The sequence below is a fragment of the Oncorhynchus masou genome, chromosome 5, assembly GCF_036934945.1.
Source record: "Oncorhynchus masou masou isolate Uvic2021 chromosome 5, UVic_Omas_1.1, whole genome shotgun sequence".
NCBI classification, from domain to species: Eukaryota; Metazoa; Chordata; class Actinopteri; order Salmoniformes; family Salmonidae; genus Oncorhynchus; species Oncorhynchus masou.
In genome coordinates this window covers 11,050,510-11,068,009 of record NC_088216.1, presented here as the reverse complement: position 1 = coordinate 11,068,009, position 17,500 = coordinate 11,050,510, and the positions used below count along the sequence as shown (strand labels likewise).

Genomic DNA, 17,500 nt, shown 5'->3' with positions numbered 1-17,500 from the left:
CTGGTAACATGTTAATAACATGCTACTTCTCAGACTGGTCCAGTCTGAAACACGTCTCCACCTGGTAACATGTTAATAACATGCTACTTCTCAAACTGGTCCAGTCTGAAACACGTCTCCACCTGGTAACATGTTAATAACATGCTACTTCTCAAACTGGTCCAGTCTGAAACACGTCTCCACCTGGTAACATGTTAATAACATGCTACTTCTCAAACTGGTCCAGTCTGAAACACGACACCGTCTCCACCTGATAACATGTTAATAACATGCTACTTCTCAAACTGGTCCAGTCTGAAACACGTCTCCACCTGGTAACATGTTAATAACATGCTACTTCTCAGACTGGTCCAGTCTGAAACACGTCTCCACCTGGTAACATGTTAATAACATGCTACTTCTCAAACTGGTCCAGTCTGAAACATGACACCGTCTCCACCTGATAACATGTTAATAACATGCTACTTCTCAAACTGGTCCAGTCTGAAACACGTCTCCACCTGGTAACATGTTAATAACATGCTACTTCTCAAACTGGTCCAGTCTGAAACACGTCTCCACCTGGTAACATGTTAATAACATGCTACTTCTCAAACTGGTCCAGTCTGAAACACGTCTCCACCTGGTAACAGCCTGGTAGTAACATCTCTGTATAACTCCTAAATTAGGTTTGTTGTTGTGTTGTAGCAGGATTACATTACATTAGACTGTTACGTTACGTTACACTACGAGTTCATAGTCTGTTATTCACCAACATCTAGTCAAACTGAGCTACAAAACATCAACTACATCACAATGTTGTTCAATAAACATCTAATATAATCCCCTACATCACAATGCTGTCCAATAAACATCTAATAGAATCCCCTACGTCACAATGTTGTTCAATAAACATCTAATAGATTCCCCTACATCACAATGTTGTCCAATAAACATCTAATAGAATCACCTACATCACAATGTTGTTCAATAAACATCTAATAGAATCCCCTACATCACAATGTTGTTCAATAAACATCTAATAGAATCCCCTACATCACAATGTTGTTCAATAAACATCTAATAGAATCCCCTACATCACAATGTTGTCCAATAAACATCTAATAGAATCCCCTACATCACAATGTTGTCCAATAAACATCTAATAGAATCGCCTACATCACACTGTTGTCCAATAAACATCTAATAGAATCCCCTACATCACAATGTTGTCCAATAAACATCTAATAGAATCCCCTACATCACAATGTTGTCCAATAAACATCTAATAGAATCACCTACATCACAATGTTGTTCAATAAACATCTAATAGAATCCCCTACATCACAATGCTGTCCAATAAACATATACTAGAATCACCTACATCACAATGTTGTTCAATAAACCTCTAATAGAATCACCTACATCACAATGTTGTTCAATAAACATCTAATAGATTCCCCTACATCACAATGTTGTCCAATAAACATCTAATAGAATCCCCTACATCACAATGTTGTTCAATAAACATCTAATAGAATCCCCTACATCACAATGTTGTCCAATAAACATCTAATAGAATACCCTACATCACAATGCTGTTCAATAAACATCTAATAGAATCACCTACATCACACTGTTGTCCAATAAACATATACTAGAATCCCCTACATCACACTGCTGTCCAATAAACATATACTAGAATCCCCTACATCACAATGCCGTTCATTGTAAATCAAAAGAAATAAACACCCAACAACAACCAACCTGCGGCCTCTGAAAGTGTGAATCCTCCTCTTCCTCCTGGACCTGTCCGTCAGTTGGTAACCGAGGCAACTCCCCGCTTTCCTGTGCCTCCAGGAAGCTGAAGGAGGTCTCAGTGAGACGGGCTCTGCTCTGCCACTTCTCCTCCGCACGCAGCCTGTCCACGTGGCCCCGCTTTCTGACAGGAAACACAATAACACACATACACACTACATAACCAAAAGTATGTGGACACCTGCTCGTCAAGTATCTCATTCCAAAACCAAGGACATTAATATGGAGTTGTTCCCCCTTTGCTGCTATAACAGCCTCCACTAGATGTTAGAACATTGCTGCTATAACAGCCTCCACTCTTCCTGGAAGGCTTTCCACTAGATGTTGGAACATTGCTGCTATAACAGCCTCCACTCTTCCTGGAAGGCTTTCCACTAGATGTTGGAACATTGCTGCTATAACAGCCTCCACTCTTCCTGGAAGGCTTTCCACTAGATGTTGGAACATTGCTGCTATAACAGCCTCCACTCTTCCTGGAAGGCTTTCCACTAGATGTTAGAACATTGCTGCTATAACAGCCTCCACTCTTCCTGGAAGGCTTTCCACTAGATGTTGGAACATTGCTGCTATAACAGCCTCCACTCTTCTGGGAAGGCTTTCCACTAGATGTTGGAACATTGCTGCTATAACAGCCTCCACTCTTCTGGGAAGGCTTTCCACTAGATGTTAGAACATTGCTGTGGGGATTTGCTTCCATTCAGCCACGAGAAGTAGTGAGGTTGGGCACTGATGTTGGGCGATTAGGGCTCACAGTCAGCAAGGTTTCAGAGCTGGTCATGGGTGCACCTCAGCCACACTCAAGGTCCTAAACGATATCTTAACCGCCATCGATAAGAAACATTACTGTGCAGCCGTGTTCATTGATCTGGCCAAGGCTTTCGACTCTGTCAATCACCACTTCCTCATCGGCAGACTCGACAGCCTTGGTTTCTCAAATGATTGCCTCGCCTGGTTCACCAACTACTTCTCTGATAGAGTTCAGTGTGTCAAATCGGAGGGTCTGCTGTCCGGGCCTCTGGCAGTCTCTATGGGGGTGCCACAGGGTTCAATTCTTGGACCGACTCTCTTCTCTGTATACATCAATGATGTCGCTCTTGCTGCTGGTGAGTCTCTGATCCACCTCTACGCAGACGACACCATTCTGTATACTTCTGGCCCTTCTTTGGACACTGTGTTAACAACCCTCCAGGCAAGCTTCAATGCCATACAACTCTCCTTCCGTGGCCTCTAATTGCTCTTAAATACAAGTAAAACTAAATGCATGCTCTTCAACCAATCGCTACCCGCACCTACCCGCCTGTCCAACATCACTACTCTGGACGGCTCTGATTTAGAATACGTGGACAACTACAAATACTTAGGTGTTAGACTGTAAACTCTCCTTCCAGACCCATATCAAATATCTCCAATCCAAAGTTAAATCTAGAATTGGCTTCCTATTTCGCAACAAAGCATCCTTCACTCATGCTGCCAAACATACCCTTGTAAAACTGACCATCCTACCAATCCTCGACTTTGGCGATGTCATTTACAAAATAGCCTCCAATACCCTACTCAACAAATTGGATGCAGTCTATCACAGTGCAATCCGTTTTGTCACCAAATCCCCATATACTACCCACCATTGCGACCTGTACGCTCTCGTTGGCTGGCCCTCGCTTCATACTCGTCGCCAAACCCACTGGCTCCATGTCATCTACAAGACCCTGCTAGGTAAAGTCCCCCTTATCTCAGCTCGCTGGTTACCATAGCATCTCCCACCTGTAGCACACGCTCCAGCAGGTATATCTCTCTAGTCACCCCCAAAACCAATTATTTCTTTGGCCGCCTCTCCTTCCAGTTCTCTGCTGCCAATGACTGGAATGAACTACAAAAAGCACTGAAACTGGAAACACTTATCTCCCTCACTAGCTTTAAGCACCAACTGTCAGAGCAGCTCACAGATTACTGCACCTGTACATAGCCCACCTATATTTTAGCCCAAACAACTACCTCTTTCCCTACTGTATTTAATTTATTTATTTTGCTCCTTTGCACCCCATTATTTTTATTTCTACTTTGCACATTCTTCCATTGCAAATCTACCATTCCAGTGTTTTACTTGCTATATTGTATTTACTTTGCCACCATGGCCTTTTTTTTGCCTTTACCTCCCTTAACTCACCTCATTTGCTCACATCGTATATAGACTTGTTTATACTGTATTATTGACTGTATGTTTGTTTTGCTCCATGTGTAACTCTGTGTCGTTGTATGTGTCGAACTGCTTTGCTTTATCCTGGCCAGGTCGCAATTGTAAATGAGAACTTGTTCTCATCTTGCCTACCTGGTTAAATAAAGGTGAAAAAGTAAAAATAAATAAATTCCAATTCATCCCAAAGGTGTTCGATGGGGTTGAGCTCAGGGCTCTGTGTCGTTCAGTCAAGTTATTCCACAGCGATCTCGACAAACCATTTCTGTATGGACCTCGCTTTGTGCACGGGGGCATCTTCATGCTGAAACAAACTGTTGCCACAGAGTTGGACACACAGAATTGTCTAGAATTTCATTGTATGCTGTAGTGTTAATATTTCCCTTCACTGGAACTAAGGGGCCCGAACCATGAAAACAGCCCCAGACCATTATTCCTCCTCCTCCACCAAACTTTACAGTTGGTACAATGCATTGGGGCAGATAGAGTTCTCCTGGCATCCGCCAAACCCAGATTCGTCCATCGGACTGCCAGATGGTGAAGCGTGATTCATCACTCCAGAGAACGCGTTTCCACTGCTCCAGACTCCAATGGTGGCGAGTTTTCCACCACTCCAGCCGACACTTGGCATTGCACATGGTGATCTTAGACTTGTGTGCGGCTGCTCAGCCATGGAAACCCATTTCATGAAGCTCCCAACGAACAGTTCATGTGCTGACGTTGCTTCCAGAGACCGTTTGGAACTCGATAGTGAGTCTTGCAACCGAGGACAGACAATTTTTTACAATATACGCGTCTACCACTTCAAGGCTGAGCCATTGGGAGACGACGACCCCTAGTTTGGGAGACGACGACCCCTAGTTTGGGAGACGACGACCCCTAGTTTGGGAGACGACGACTACCTAGTTTGGGAGACGACGACAACCTAGTTTGGGAGACGACGACAACCTAGTTTGGGAGACAACCCCTAGATTGGGAGACGACCCCTAGTTTGGGAGACGACGACCCCTAGATTGGGAGACGACCCCTAGTTTGAGAGACGACCCCTAGATTGGGAGACGACGACCCCTAGATTGGGAGACGACGACCCCTAGATTGGAAGACGACGACCCCTAGATTGGGAGACGACGACCCCTAGTTTGGGAGACGACGACCCCTAGTTTGGGAGACGACGACCCCTAGATTGGGAGACGACGACTCCTAGTTTGGGAGACGACGACCCCTAGATTGGGAGACGACGACTCCTAGTTTGGGAGACGACGACCCCTAGATTGGGAGACGACGACCCCTAGATTGGGAGACGACGACCCCTAGATTGGGAGACGACGACCCCTAGATTGGGAGACATGGAAGACCCAAATGGTTTTTTCTTACTTTGATTCAGGCACCTGGATGACCAGCTCGTCGTAGGGGTCGTCACGGTGACGGTTGGGAGGAGTCCCGGGGAAGAAGGTGGACACTCTGAAGGGTTTGGGCGGGGCTCGGGGGTGCAGCTGTCCGTCAGAACCTCGCAGCGTCACACCTCCACCTGGGGACCACAGGAGGGGTTACAGAACGGGTGTGTTACCTGGGGTGTGTGTGTGTGTGTGTGTGTGTGTGTGTGTGTGTGTGTGTGTGTGTGTGTGTGTGTGTGTGTGTGTGTGTGTGTGTGTGTGTGTGTGTGTGTGTGTGTGTGTGTGTGTGCGTGTGTGTGTGTGTGTGAGACCTGGGTGTGAGGGCCGTGTGTGTGTGTGTTACCTGGGTGTGAGGGCCGTGTGTGTGTGTGACCTGGGTGTGAGGGCCGTGTGTGTGTGTGTGTGACCTGGGTGTGAGGGCCGTGTGTGTGGTGTGTTACCTGGGGGTGAGGGCTGTGTGTGTGTGTGTGTGTGTGTGTGTGTGTGTGTGTGTGTGTGTGTGTGTGTGTGTGTGTGTGAGACCTGGGTGTGAGGGCTGTGTGTGTGGTGTGTTACCTGGGTGTGAGGGCTGTGTGTGTGTGTGTGGTGTGTTACCTGGGTGTGAGGGCCGTGTGTGTGTGTGTGTGTGTGTGTGTGTGTGTGTGTGTGTGTGTGTGTGTGTGTGTGAGAGAGAGAGAGACCTGGGTGTGAGGGCTGTGTGTGTGGTGTGTTACCTGGGTGTGAGGGCTGTGTGTGTGGTGTGTTACCTGGGTGTGAGGGCTGTGTGTGTGTGTGTGTGTGTGTGTGTGTGTGTGTGTGTGTGTGTGTGTGTGTGTGTGTGTGTGTGTGTGTGTGTGTGTGTGTGTGTGTGAGTGACCTGGGTGTGAGGGCCGTGTGTGTGGTGTGTTACCTGGGTGTGTGTGTGTGTGTGTGTGTGTGTGTGTGTGTGTGAGACCTGGGTGTGAGGGCTGTGTGTGTGGTGTGTTACCTGGGTGTGAGGGCTGTGTGTGTGTGTGTGTGTGAGAGAGACCTGGGTGTGAGGGCCGTGTGTGTGTGTGTGTGTGTGTGTGTGTGTGTGTGTGTGTGTGTGTACCTGGGTGTGAGGGCCGTGTGTGTGTGTGGTGTGTTACCTGGGTGTGAGGGCCGTGTGTGTGTGTGGTGTGTTACCTGGGTGTGAGGGCCGTGTGTGTGTGTGGTGTGTTACCTGGGTGTGAGGGCCGTGTGTGTGTGTTACTTGGGTGTGAGGGCCGTGTGTGTGGTGTGTTACCTGGGTGTGTGTGTGTGTGTGGTGTGTTACCTGGGTGTGAGGGCTGTGTGTGTGGTGTGTTACCTGGGTGTGTGTGTGTGTGTGTGTGTGTTACCTGGGTGTGAGGGCCGTGTGTGTGTGTGGTGTGTTACCTGGGTGTGAGGGCCGTGTGTGTGTGTGGTGTGTTACCTGGGTGTGAGGGCCGTGTGTGTGTGTGTGTGTTACCTGGGTGTGAGGGCTGTGTGTGTGGTGTGTTACCTGGGTGTGTGTGTGTGTGTGTTACCTGGGTGTGAGGGCCGTGTGTGTGTGTGTTACCTGGGTGTGTGTGTGTGTGTGTTACCTGGGTGTGAGGGCCGTGTGTGTGGTGTGTTACCTGGGTGTGTGTGTGTGTGTGTGGTGTGTTACCTGGGTGTGTGTGTGTGTGTGTGTGTGTGGTGTGTTACCTGGGTGTGAGGGCCGTGTGTGTCTGAGGGCTGAGGGGCTGATCAGGGGTTCGCTACCCGTTCGGAACACTGGGGAAATGGGAGCGGGGCCTACGGCCTCTGATTCACCGCTATGAGGCGCACCTGGAGGGAGAGGAGAGAGGTGTGTGTTACCTGAGCAGAGGTGGGAATGTACGACTGTGTGTGTGTGTTACCTGAGCAGAGGTGGGAATGTACGAGTGTGTGTGTGTTACCTGAGCAGAGTTGGGAATGTACGAGTGTGTGTGTGTGTTACCTGTGCGTAGGTTGCTTTCAGACTGTGCTGATTGGATCGAGGGTCTTCTGCCCAGATTCTCCAGGTTGGCTGGCTGACTCCCACTCCTGAGAAACACACACACAAACATTAAAACACACACACACACACAACAATACACACACACACACATATAACAATACACACACATATAACAATACACACACACATAACAATACACACACATACATTAAAACACACACACACACACACATAACAATACACACACACACATAACAATACACACACACATAACAATACACACACATATAACAATACACACACATATAACAATACACACACATATAACAATACACACACATATAACAATACACACACATATAACAATACATACACACACACACATAACAATACACACACACACACATAACAATACACACACACATAACAATACACACACACATAACAATACACACACACACAAACACTAACTATACCAAACACAACACAAAACAGTATCTATCTATGTGTGGGTGTGTGTGTGTGGGCGTGTGTGTGTGTGTGTGGGGGCGTGTGTGTGTGGGTGTGTGTGTGTGGGGGGGGTGTGTGTGGGCGTGTGTGTGGGCGTGTGGGTGTGTGGGCGTGTGTGTGTGGGTGTGTGTGTGTGTGTGTAAAGCCACCTGAGCAGTGTGTTAGTGACGTGTAGTGTGTCCATGTGTGATGAGTTGAAGCTGAATCTCTTGCTGCGGTCTGGCTGTGATTCCACCCCCACCCTGTCGATGGCGCTGTTGCTGGATCTGTTGCTGGATCTGTTGCTGGATCTGTTGCTGGATCTGTTGCTGGATCTGTTGCTTTCTAGAGGAGGGCAGAAAATAACATCTAACACCTGAGTTGGTGAGCCTCCGGAACACAACACTTAATCATGTACCTCCACACCATGTGTGGTTCTGACGCAGTTCATTCATTAATTACCAATGTTTTTGACAGACTGACAGAGTGACAGACTGACAGACTGACAGACTAAGTGACAGAGTGACAGACTGACAGAGTGACAGACTGACAGACTGACAGACTGACAGACTAAGTGACAGAGTGACAGACTGACAGAGTGACAGACTGACAGACTGAGTGACAGAGTGACAGACTGAGTGACAGAGTGACAGACTGAGTGACAGAGTGACAGACTGACAGACTGACAGAGTGACAGACTGACAGACAGAGTGACAGACAGAGTGACAGACAGAGTGACAGACTGACAGAGTGACAGACTGACAGACTGAGTGACAGACAGACTGACAGACTGAGTGACAGACTGACAGAGTGACAGACTGACAGAGTGACAGACAGACTGACAGAGTGACAGACTGACAGAGTGACAGAGTGACAGACTGAGTGACTGAGTGACAGACTGAGTGACAGACTGAGTGACAGACTGAGTGACAGACTGAGTGACAGACTGAGTGACAGACTGAGTGACAGACTGAGTGACAGACTGACAGAGTGACAGACTGACAGAGTGACAGACTGACAGAGTGACAGACTGACAGAGTGACAGACTGACAGACAGAGTGACAGACAGAGTGACAGACTGACAGAGTGACAGACTGACAGAGTGACAGACTGACAGACTGAGTGACAGAGTGACAGACTGACAGAGTGTGGTCCAGTGGTTCGTGGCCGGACCCCAACAGACATGTAGTGTAGATTGGAACACAACCCACTGCCTTTCTGACCGGTACACTCCTCTACTCTACTTCGACGGAATAAAACACATATTTAAACCCAAACTGTGACAGTGTGTTCTATCCACTGTGACAGTGTGTTCTATCCACTGTGACAGTGTGTTCTATCCACTGTGACAGTGTGTTCTATCCACTGTGACAGTGTGTTCTATCCACTGTGACAGTGTGTTCTATCCACTGTGACAGTGTGTTCTATCCACTGTGACAGTGTGTTCTATCCACTGTGACAGTGTGTTCTATCCACTGTGACAGTGTGTTCTATCCACTGTGACAGTGTGTTCTATCCACTGTGACAGTGTGTTCTATCCACTGTGACAGTGTGTTCTATCCACTGTGACAGTGTGTTCTATCCACTGTGACAGTGTGTTCTATCCACTGTGACAGTGTGTTCTATCCACTGTGACAGTGTGTTCTATCTACTGTGACAGTGTGTTCTATCCACTGTGACAGTGTGTTCTATCCACTGTGACAGTGTGTTCTATCTACTGTGACAGTGTGTTCTATCCACTGTGACAGTGTGTTCTCCACTGTGACAGTGTGTTCTATCTACTGTGACAGTGTGTTCTATCCACTGTGACAGTGTGTTCTATCCACTGTGACAGTGTGTTCTATCCACTGTGACAGTGTGTTCTATCCACTGTGACAGTGTGTTCTATCCACTGTGACACTGTGTTCTATCCACTGTGACAGTGTGTTCTATCCACTGTGACAGTGTGTTCTATCCACGCCGCCTGTGGGTCCTTACCGGTCCGCTCTGCCTGGCGCTCACTGATGACACGTATAGGCAGGGAGCGTGTGATTGGGTGATAGACTATGGCGCCAGAGGCCTGGGAGACAGGATGACGTCCACCCACGTGGAAACGCACAAGGGCGGGAATGTTGTCGAAACGATCCCCTTCAAACTGGAACAGCTCACGGGAGTAACCCTGGAGGACACACAATTATAACACACACACACACACACACGTCAAACCAGTCCCCTTCAAACTGAAACAGAATAGCACACACACAAACACACACCTTCTTGGGCCGAAGGACCACCTTGATGATCTTGAAGTGCATGGGCTCGTCCTTCCAATAGCAACTCAGGACATAGTCACCGGGGGAGGAGGCTGTGTCACGAACCAGGAAGTCACCATCTCTCTCCAGCAGAGCCTCTGCCCCCTAGAGAGAGAGAGAGAGAGAGAGAGAGAGAGAGATTGAGTGTGTACCTCTCTGTGTAGAGTTCCATGGTACCAGGTGTGTGTGTGTACCTCTCTGTGTTTAGGTCGATGGTACCAGGTGTGTGTGTGTGTACCTCTCTGCCTATTGGTCCATGGTACCAGGTGTGTGTGTACCTCTCTGCCTATGGGTCCATGGTACCAGGTGTGTGTGTGTGTGTGTGCGTGTATGTACCTCTCTGCCTATTGGTCCATGGTACCAGGTGTGTGTGTGTACCTCTCTGCCTAGGGGTCCATGGTACCAGGTGTGTGTGTGTGTACCTCTCTGCCTAGGGGTCCATGGTACCAGGTGTGTGTGTGTGTACCTCTCTGCCTAGGGGTCCATGGTACCAGGTGTGTGTGTGTGTACCTCTCTGCCTAGGGGTCCATGGTACCAGGTGTGTGTGTGTGTACCTCTCTGCCTAGGGGTCCATGGTACCAGGTGTGTGTGTGTACCTCTCTGCCTAGGGGTCCATGGTACCAGGTGTGTGTGTGTGTACCTCTCTGCCTAGGGGTCCATGGTACCAGGTGTGTGTGTGTGTGTACCTCTCTGCCTAGGGGTCCATGGTACCAGGTGTGTGTGTGTACCTCTCTGCCTATGGGTCCATGGTACCAGGTGTGTGTGTGTGTACCTCTCTGCCTATGGGTCCATGGTACCAGGTGTGTGTGTGTACCTCTCTGCCTATGGGTCCATGGTACCAGGCGTGTGTGTACCTCTCTGCCTATGGGTCCATGGTACCAGGCGTGTGTGTACCTCTCTGCCTATGGGTCCATGTTACCAGGTGTGTGTGTGTACCTCTCTGCCTATGGGTCCATGGTACCAGGTGTGTGTGTGTACCTCTCTGCCTATGGGTCCATGGTACCAGGCGTGTGTGTGTACCTCTCTGCCTATGGGTCCATGGTACCAGGCGTGTGTGTACCTCTCTGCCTATGGGTCCATGGTACCAGGCGTGTGTGTACCTCTCTGCCTATGGGTCCATGTTACCAGGTGTGTGTGTGTACCTCTCTGCCTATGGGTCCATGGTACCAGGTGCGTGTGTGTACCTCTCTGCCTATGGGTCCATGGTACCAGGTGTGTGTGTGTACCTCTCTGCCTATGGGTCCATGGTACCAGGTGTGTGTGTACCTCTCTGCCTATTGGTCCATGTTACCAGGCGTGTGTGTGTACCTCTCTGCCTATGGGTCCATGGTACCAGGTGTGTGTGTGTACCTCTCTGCCTAGGGGTCCATGGTACCAGGTGTGTGTGTGTGTACCTCTCTGCCTAGGGGTCCATGGTACCAGGTGTGTGTGTGTACCTCTCTGCCTATGGGTCCATGGTACCAGGTGTGTGTGTGTACCTCTCTGCCTATTGGTCCATGGTACCAGGTGTGTGTGTACCTCTCTGCCTATGGGTCCATGGTACCAGGCGTGACTCCTCAGGTCATCAGTAGATAGCTTCAGTTCCTCCTCCAACTCCTTCTTCAGAGAGTCCATCTCCCTGCTACCTCCAAACACCTATACAACATTACAACAACGTTACAACAACCTTAAACTGACATGCATCTCCCTGCAACCCACACACACACCTACACAACAAGAATAACCTTGAACTAACCTTACCGCAACGTTAAAGAAATGGTGTTACATTCCTGAAAGACATTGGGCCGACTGAAACTTCACAGGAAACACATTGGGCTGACTGAAACTTCACAGGAAACACATTGGGCTGACTGAAACTTCACAGGAAAGACATTGGGCTGACTGAAACTTCACAGGAAACACATTGGGCTGACTGAAACTTCACAGGAAACACATTGGGCTGACTGAAACTTCACAGGAAAGACATTGGGCCGACTGAAACTTCACAGGAAAGACATTGGGCTGACTGAAACTTCACAGGAAACACATTGGGCCGACTGAAACTTCACAGGAAACACATTGGGCTGACTGAAACTTCACAGGAAAGACATTGGGCTGACTGAAACTTCACAGGAAAGACATTGGGCTGACTGAAACTTCACAGGAAACACATTGGGCCGACTGAAACTTCACAGGAAAGACATTGGGCTGACTGAAACTTCACAGGAAACACATTGGGCTGACTGAAACTTCACAGGAAACACATTGGGCTGACTGAAACTTCACAGGAAAGACATTGGGCTGACTGAAACTTCACAGGAAACACATTGGGCTGACTGAAACTTCACAGGAAAGACATTGGGCTGACTGAAACTTCACAGGAAACACATTGGGCCGACTGAAACTTCACAGGAAAAACATTGGGCCGACTGAAACTTCACAGGAAAAACATTGGGCCGACTGAAACTTCACAGGAAAGACACCCACAGGCCTGAGTGTTTTGGTGAGTGTTGTTTCAGCATGTGTGTGTGTGCAGGGCCGGCCCTAGCCTTTTGGGGGCCCTAGCCTTTAGGGGGCCCTAGCCTTTAGGGGGCCCTGGCCTTTAGGGGGCCCTGGCCTTTAGGGGGCCCTGGCCTTTAGGGGGCCCTGGCCTTTTGGGGGCCCTGAGCCAGATTTGGTTGGGGGCTCCGCACCAAGCGGGCACCATTTATTTTTGTGCCCCCCCCGCCCTCTTGACATTGGAGAGCAAAATGTTTTGAAGTTAATGTCCTGCAATTCTAAAATGTTGGTAGTTTTAAAGCAAGTTATCTTTAGTTCTACATATTTTGCGATGGAGTGGAGAGAACGTTTTATAGCAAATTTCATGCAGTTCGACTCATCAATAACTAAATCAACGGTTTCCCCGTGGAGGTCAGGGCCCCGGTCATGTGCCCGGTCGGTATTCGGCCATGATTACTACAAGATAACTGGCTAGGGGACAACTTAACAATCAACACATTGTTAGCTGACATGGCTAATTGAGTCTGGGGCCCTAAACGACCGCTTATGTCGCTGCCTGGAGCCGGCCCTGTGTGTGTGTGTGTGTGTGTGTGTGTGTGTGTGTGTGTGTGTGTGTGTGTGTGTGTGTGTGTGTGTGTGTGTGTGTGTGTGTATGTGTGTGTGTGTGTGTGTGACAGAGAGAGAGAGCTCACCTTCAGCTGACTCAGGTATGCAGTGACACTCCTCCTCTTACTGAAAGACAGAAATAACACATTTTCTAACGTGGACTTTCTCTCTCATACTCCTCTGTCTGTCTCTCTCCTTCTCTTTACTCAAGTCTGTGTTTGACTTTAGTTGAAGCCTATTTTAAAAGGTATATACTTTGAGCCTAACTTGCTGCATAACAACAACAGCAACCTCTGATGTGTTGTTCCTAAACAACAACAGCAACCTCTGATGTGATGTTCCTAAACAACAACAGCAACCTCTGATATGATGTTCCTAAACAACAACAGCAACCTCTGATATGATGTTCCTAAACAACAACAGCAACCTCTGATATGATGTTCCTAAACAACAACAGCAACCTCTGATATGATGTTCCTAAACAACAACAGCAACCTCTGATGTGATGTTCCTAAGCAACAACAGCAACCTCTGATATGATGTTCCTAAACAACAACAGCGACCTCTGATGTGATGTTCCTAAACAACAACAGCAACCTCTGATATGATGTTCCTAAACAACAACAGCAACCTCTGATGTGTTGTTCCTAAACAACAACAGCAACCTCTGATGTGATGATATGATGTTCCTAAACAACAACAGCAACCTCTGATATGATGTTCCTAAACAACAACAGCAACCTCTGAAGTGATGTTCCTAAACAACAACAGCAACCTCTGATATGATGTTCCTAAACAACAACAGCAACCTCTGATGTGATGATATGATGTTCCTAAACAACAACAGCAACCTCTGATATGATGTTCCTAAACAACAACAGCAACCTCTGATGTGATGATATGATGTTCCTAAACAACAACAGCAACCTCTGATGTGCTGTTCCTAAACAACAACAGCAACCTCTGATGTGATGTTCCTAAACAACAACAGCAACCTCTGATGTGATGTTCCTAAACAACAACAGCAACCTCTGATGTGATGATGTGATGTTCCTAAACAACAACAGGCCTCTCTGTCTGTTCTACACACTACAACAGGCCCAGTCTTCCCCAACCCCGTTAAACAGCAGGTAGACCCGTCTATTGTTCCCCTCTCTTCTGTTCCTGGCAGAGAGTCAGAGGCCGGCTTGTCTTGTAACACACACTGCCAAACTTCCCCTCGCCAAGCTAAAGGGTGCAACTGCGGCCCACAATTCGGGGCGTTCCTGCATGTGGGTATTACTGCATCTACAGGACCCCATCTCGAGCATCCCGTTTGTTTCTTCATGAACACGCCCCCTCGGGGATCCCATTGGTTCCTGTATGACCGCCCCCTCCCCTCAAGCATCCCATTGGTTCCTGCATGAACGTCCCCCAACCCCGCTTAGAGCAGGATATCTTCATGCTTGTGACTCTTCCAAAGGGAAATAAAAGTATTATATGAGTTTCTTCATCCCCCCCTCCTCCCCGAGTCCTATTTGCTAGCTAGCGGGACCCCCCCCCCCCGAGTCCTATTTGCTAGCTAGCGGGACCCCCCCCCCTCCCCGAGTCCTATTTGCTAGCTAGCGGGACCCCCCCCCTCCCCGAGTCCTATTTGCTAGCTAGCGGGAGTGACACCGGTAGGGAGTATCCTTCGCTCCAAACTGCCAAACACCTCCCCTCATTGTCATTAACAGAACTGAGGGAAAAGAGTGGCAGCGCCCCACGCTACCACAGCTAGGGCAACACCGTGTGCTAGCTAACTAACGAGCTAGTTAGCTAGCTACAATGTGTGTACTGTGACATTGTGTGTACTGTGTACTGGACTAGCTGGTAAAGCTAGCACACTGCGTTCTTCGCTCCCCCCTGCCAAACACCTCCCCTCGCCGTCGTTGACAGAACTGTTGGAAAACAGTGCCAGACAGGCTGGAACAAAGGCCAAGCTAGCTACCGTTGTCACCCCGCCCCTTCTTCTGTGGGGTTTATCGGCAGCTGGCATCCAACTCCACCTACTGTACTGGAGAGCCCCGCCTCCCGCCTGTCCTGGTTTAAGAACGGGCCAATAGAAGTATAAAGAGGGATTCCTGCACGTGCAGGAACGCCCACACGCAGGAACGCCCACACGCAGGAACGCCCACACGCAGGAACGCCCACACGCAGGAACGTCCACACGCAGGAACGCCCACACGCAGGAACGCCCCGAATTGCAGGCTGCAATTGCACCCTTCTCTCACCAAGTGTCAACCTGCTCCCTCCCACCCGCCACACCCGTTACGTTCCATTATACATCATCAATCAAACAGGATTAATGTGTGATAAGATCTGTCAAAGGTTGTTGACTTGTTGATTTGATATCTGCGAGGCGGTGCCGTTATAGGTGGCGGTTTTAGAGGAGAAAATCAGAACTTCAAAGCAGGAAGCAAGTCAATAGTGTTCGGACCAGCTGAGGCAAGTCAGTAAACAAGAACAAATTCTTATTTACAATGATGGCCTACCCCGGTCAAACCCGGGTGGCGCTGGGCCAATTGTGCACTGCCCTATGGGGACTCCCAATCACGGCCGGATGAGGATACAGTCTGGAATCGAACCAGGGACTGTAGTGACGCAGTGCCTTAGATCACTGCGCTGCAGGATTGAGAGAGATCCCTGTCAATGACGCTCTCGGGAGCACACAGGATGGAGACCGCTGCCCAAGGTTAACCAGGCTACGTGAGTTCACTGTGCGAAGAGGAGATGTCTGTCTTTCCAGCTTTTAATAGCCATTTCCCGTTTCCTTCCAGCTCCAACATCCCGGTAAAATGCCTGCCTGCAGCCTGACCGTTCTCCTGCATCCCAAACGGACGCACATGACATTACCGGTCTGTGTGTTTGGGACCATTGGAATGGAGGGGGGGAGTTGCCATGGAGATGCGTATTAACGTCTTCCTGAGGTTCCACTTGGACTTTTAAACACATATCTAGGATCAGTTTAAATGATCCCCTCAGCAGTAGAAACCATCTTTAATATAAAAAAAAGTGTCCTCTCCGCCCCTGGTTTGGTTAAAAAGCTGATGGATGATGGAGGAACCACTCAAATTATATCGAAACTTGTATAGATGATTGAATACCAGTGGGTGAGAGTTGGCACCGGCATTAGGCCCAACCGTGTGTCAGTCGGTCCCGAGGAGGGGCGTTGTCCCGTCTTTTGGCTACACCAGTCGAGCTTTCAGATTTCTACCACGATGTCGCAAACCCTCTCCATAATTTAACGGAAATGAGTGTGAGCCATTACAAAAACATCTGTCCTTGTAAGAGGAAATATGTTTTTTTTTTTATCATGTCCTGTCGCAATGACAACGGATTTGCTAAAGTACAGGTGAGTAATAGTCTACCTGTATGTGTAACTTCCGTTAGTCTCGATTCTTACAGTTTAATAACCTATGGCCTGTTGTTTGTCCTGTCATCCGTTTCCAATAAACAACGATTATATAAAAATCAGTTGTTCAACATCTGGTTCCAGGCTAGCCTGTCACAACACTACCAATCACAAGCATTCAGCTGCAACAACAAACGAAACGCCCATTACTCCAAAAGCCACAGAACGACATGTCGATAACTTTAGCCTACATTTTTATTTATTTTTTACAAATAATCTTGACAACGCTTACCTGCGAGATCTCCAGTCATCGCAAAACGTCTCTCAAATTCAGACGGACATTTTTTTCTTCTGGCCAGTTGCCGCAAGCAGAGATCCAAAGTTCACACCACAAAACACACAACAGGACTAACTTACAACGCGAGGAAGTAGCTCTCTCCCGAGCCTCCCGCTTTTCACTGTGTGTGTTTCTGATGAGTCCTCACACGTTTCCTGGCTTCTCTCTCCCCTTCCCCCCTCCCTCACTGAAACGGTAACGCCGCTATCTCCAACATTCCTCAGATACCACTCTAATGCTTTGAGCTGGACCCCCCCTAGTTTTGACAGCTCACCTGTAAATCCGGGTTAATTCTACCAGTCAGCTGATTCCAACCCAAATCCCATCTATGAGTTCGGTCTGTCAGCACCATGTCAGTTATTAGTGACTAGAACAGACAGACAGTCAGAGAGACAGACAGACAGACAGACAGACAGTTGTTAGTGAATGGACTAGAACAGTAGACAGACAGACAGACAGACAGACAGACAGACAGACAGACAGACAGACAGACAGAGAGTTGTTAGTGAATGGACTAGAACAGTAGACAGACAGACAGACAGACAGACAGACAGACAGACAGTTGTTAGTTAATGGACTAGAACAGACAGACAGACAGACAG

At 48.4% G+C, this 17,500-nt stretch overlaps 1 protein-coding gene across 6 annotated transcripts in view; it reads right to left on the bottom strand.

The window, feature by feature from the left end:
- Window positions 1-17,500, bottom strand: part of LOC135532873 (breast cancer anti-estrogen resistance protein 3 homolog) — a 59,534-nt gene that overhangs the window by 10,403 nt on the left and 31,631 nt on the right. For 5 of the 6 annotated variants that reach the window (XM_064960316.1, XM_064960329.1, XM_064960320.1 and 2 more), the window contains exons 6-14: window positions 13,275-13,314; window positions 11,623-11,739; window positions 10,066-10,209; window positions 9,791-9,971; window positions 7,984-8,158; window positions 7,325-7,410; window positions 7,051-7,173; window positions 5,363-5,516; window positions 1,747-1,921 (exon numbers count right to left, since the gene is read on the bottom strand). In XM_064960316.1, coding sequence (XP_064816388.1) covers window positions 1,747-1,921; window positions 5,363-5,516; window positions 7,051-7,173; window positions 7,325-7,410; window positions 7,984-8,158; window positions 9,791-9,971; window positions 10,066-10,209; window positions 11,623-11,739; window positions 13,275-13,314 — 1,195 coding nt within the window. Of the gene's footprint in view, window positions 1-1,746; window positions 1,922-5,362; window positions 5,517-7,050; window positions 7,174-7,324; window positions 7,411-7,983; window positions 8,159-9,790; window positions 9,972-10,065; window positions 10,210-11,622; window positions 11,740-13,274; window positions 13,315-16,853; window positions 17,065-17,500 lie in introns of those variants that run through there. The other variant, XM_064960334.1, reaches the window with a different exon arrangement.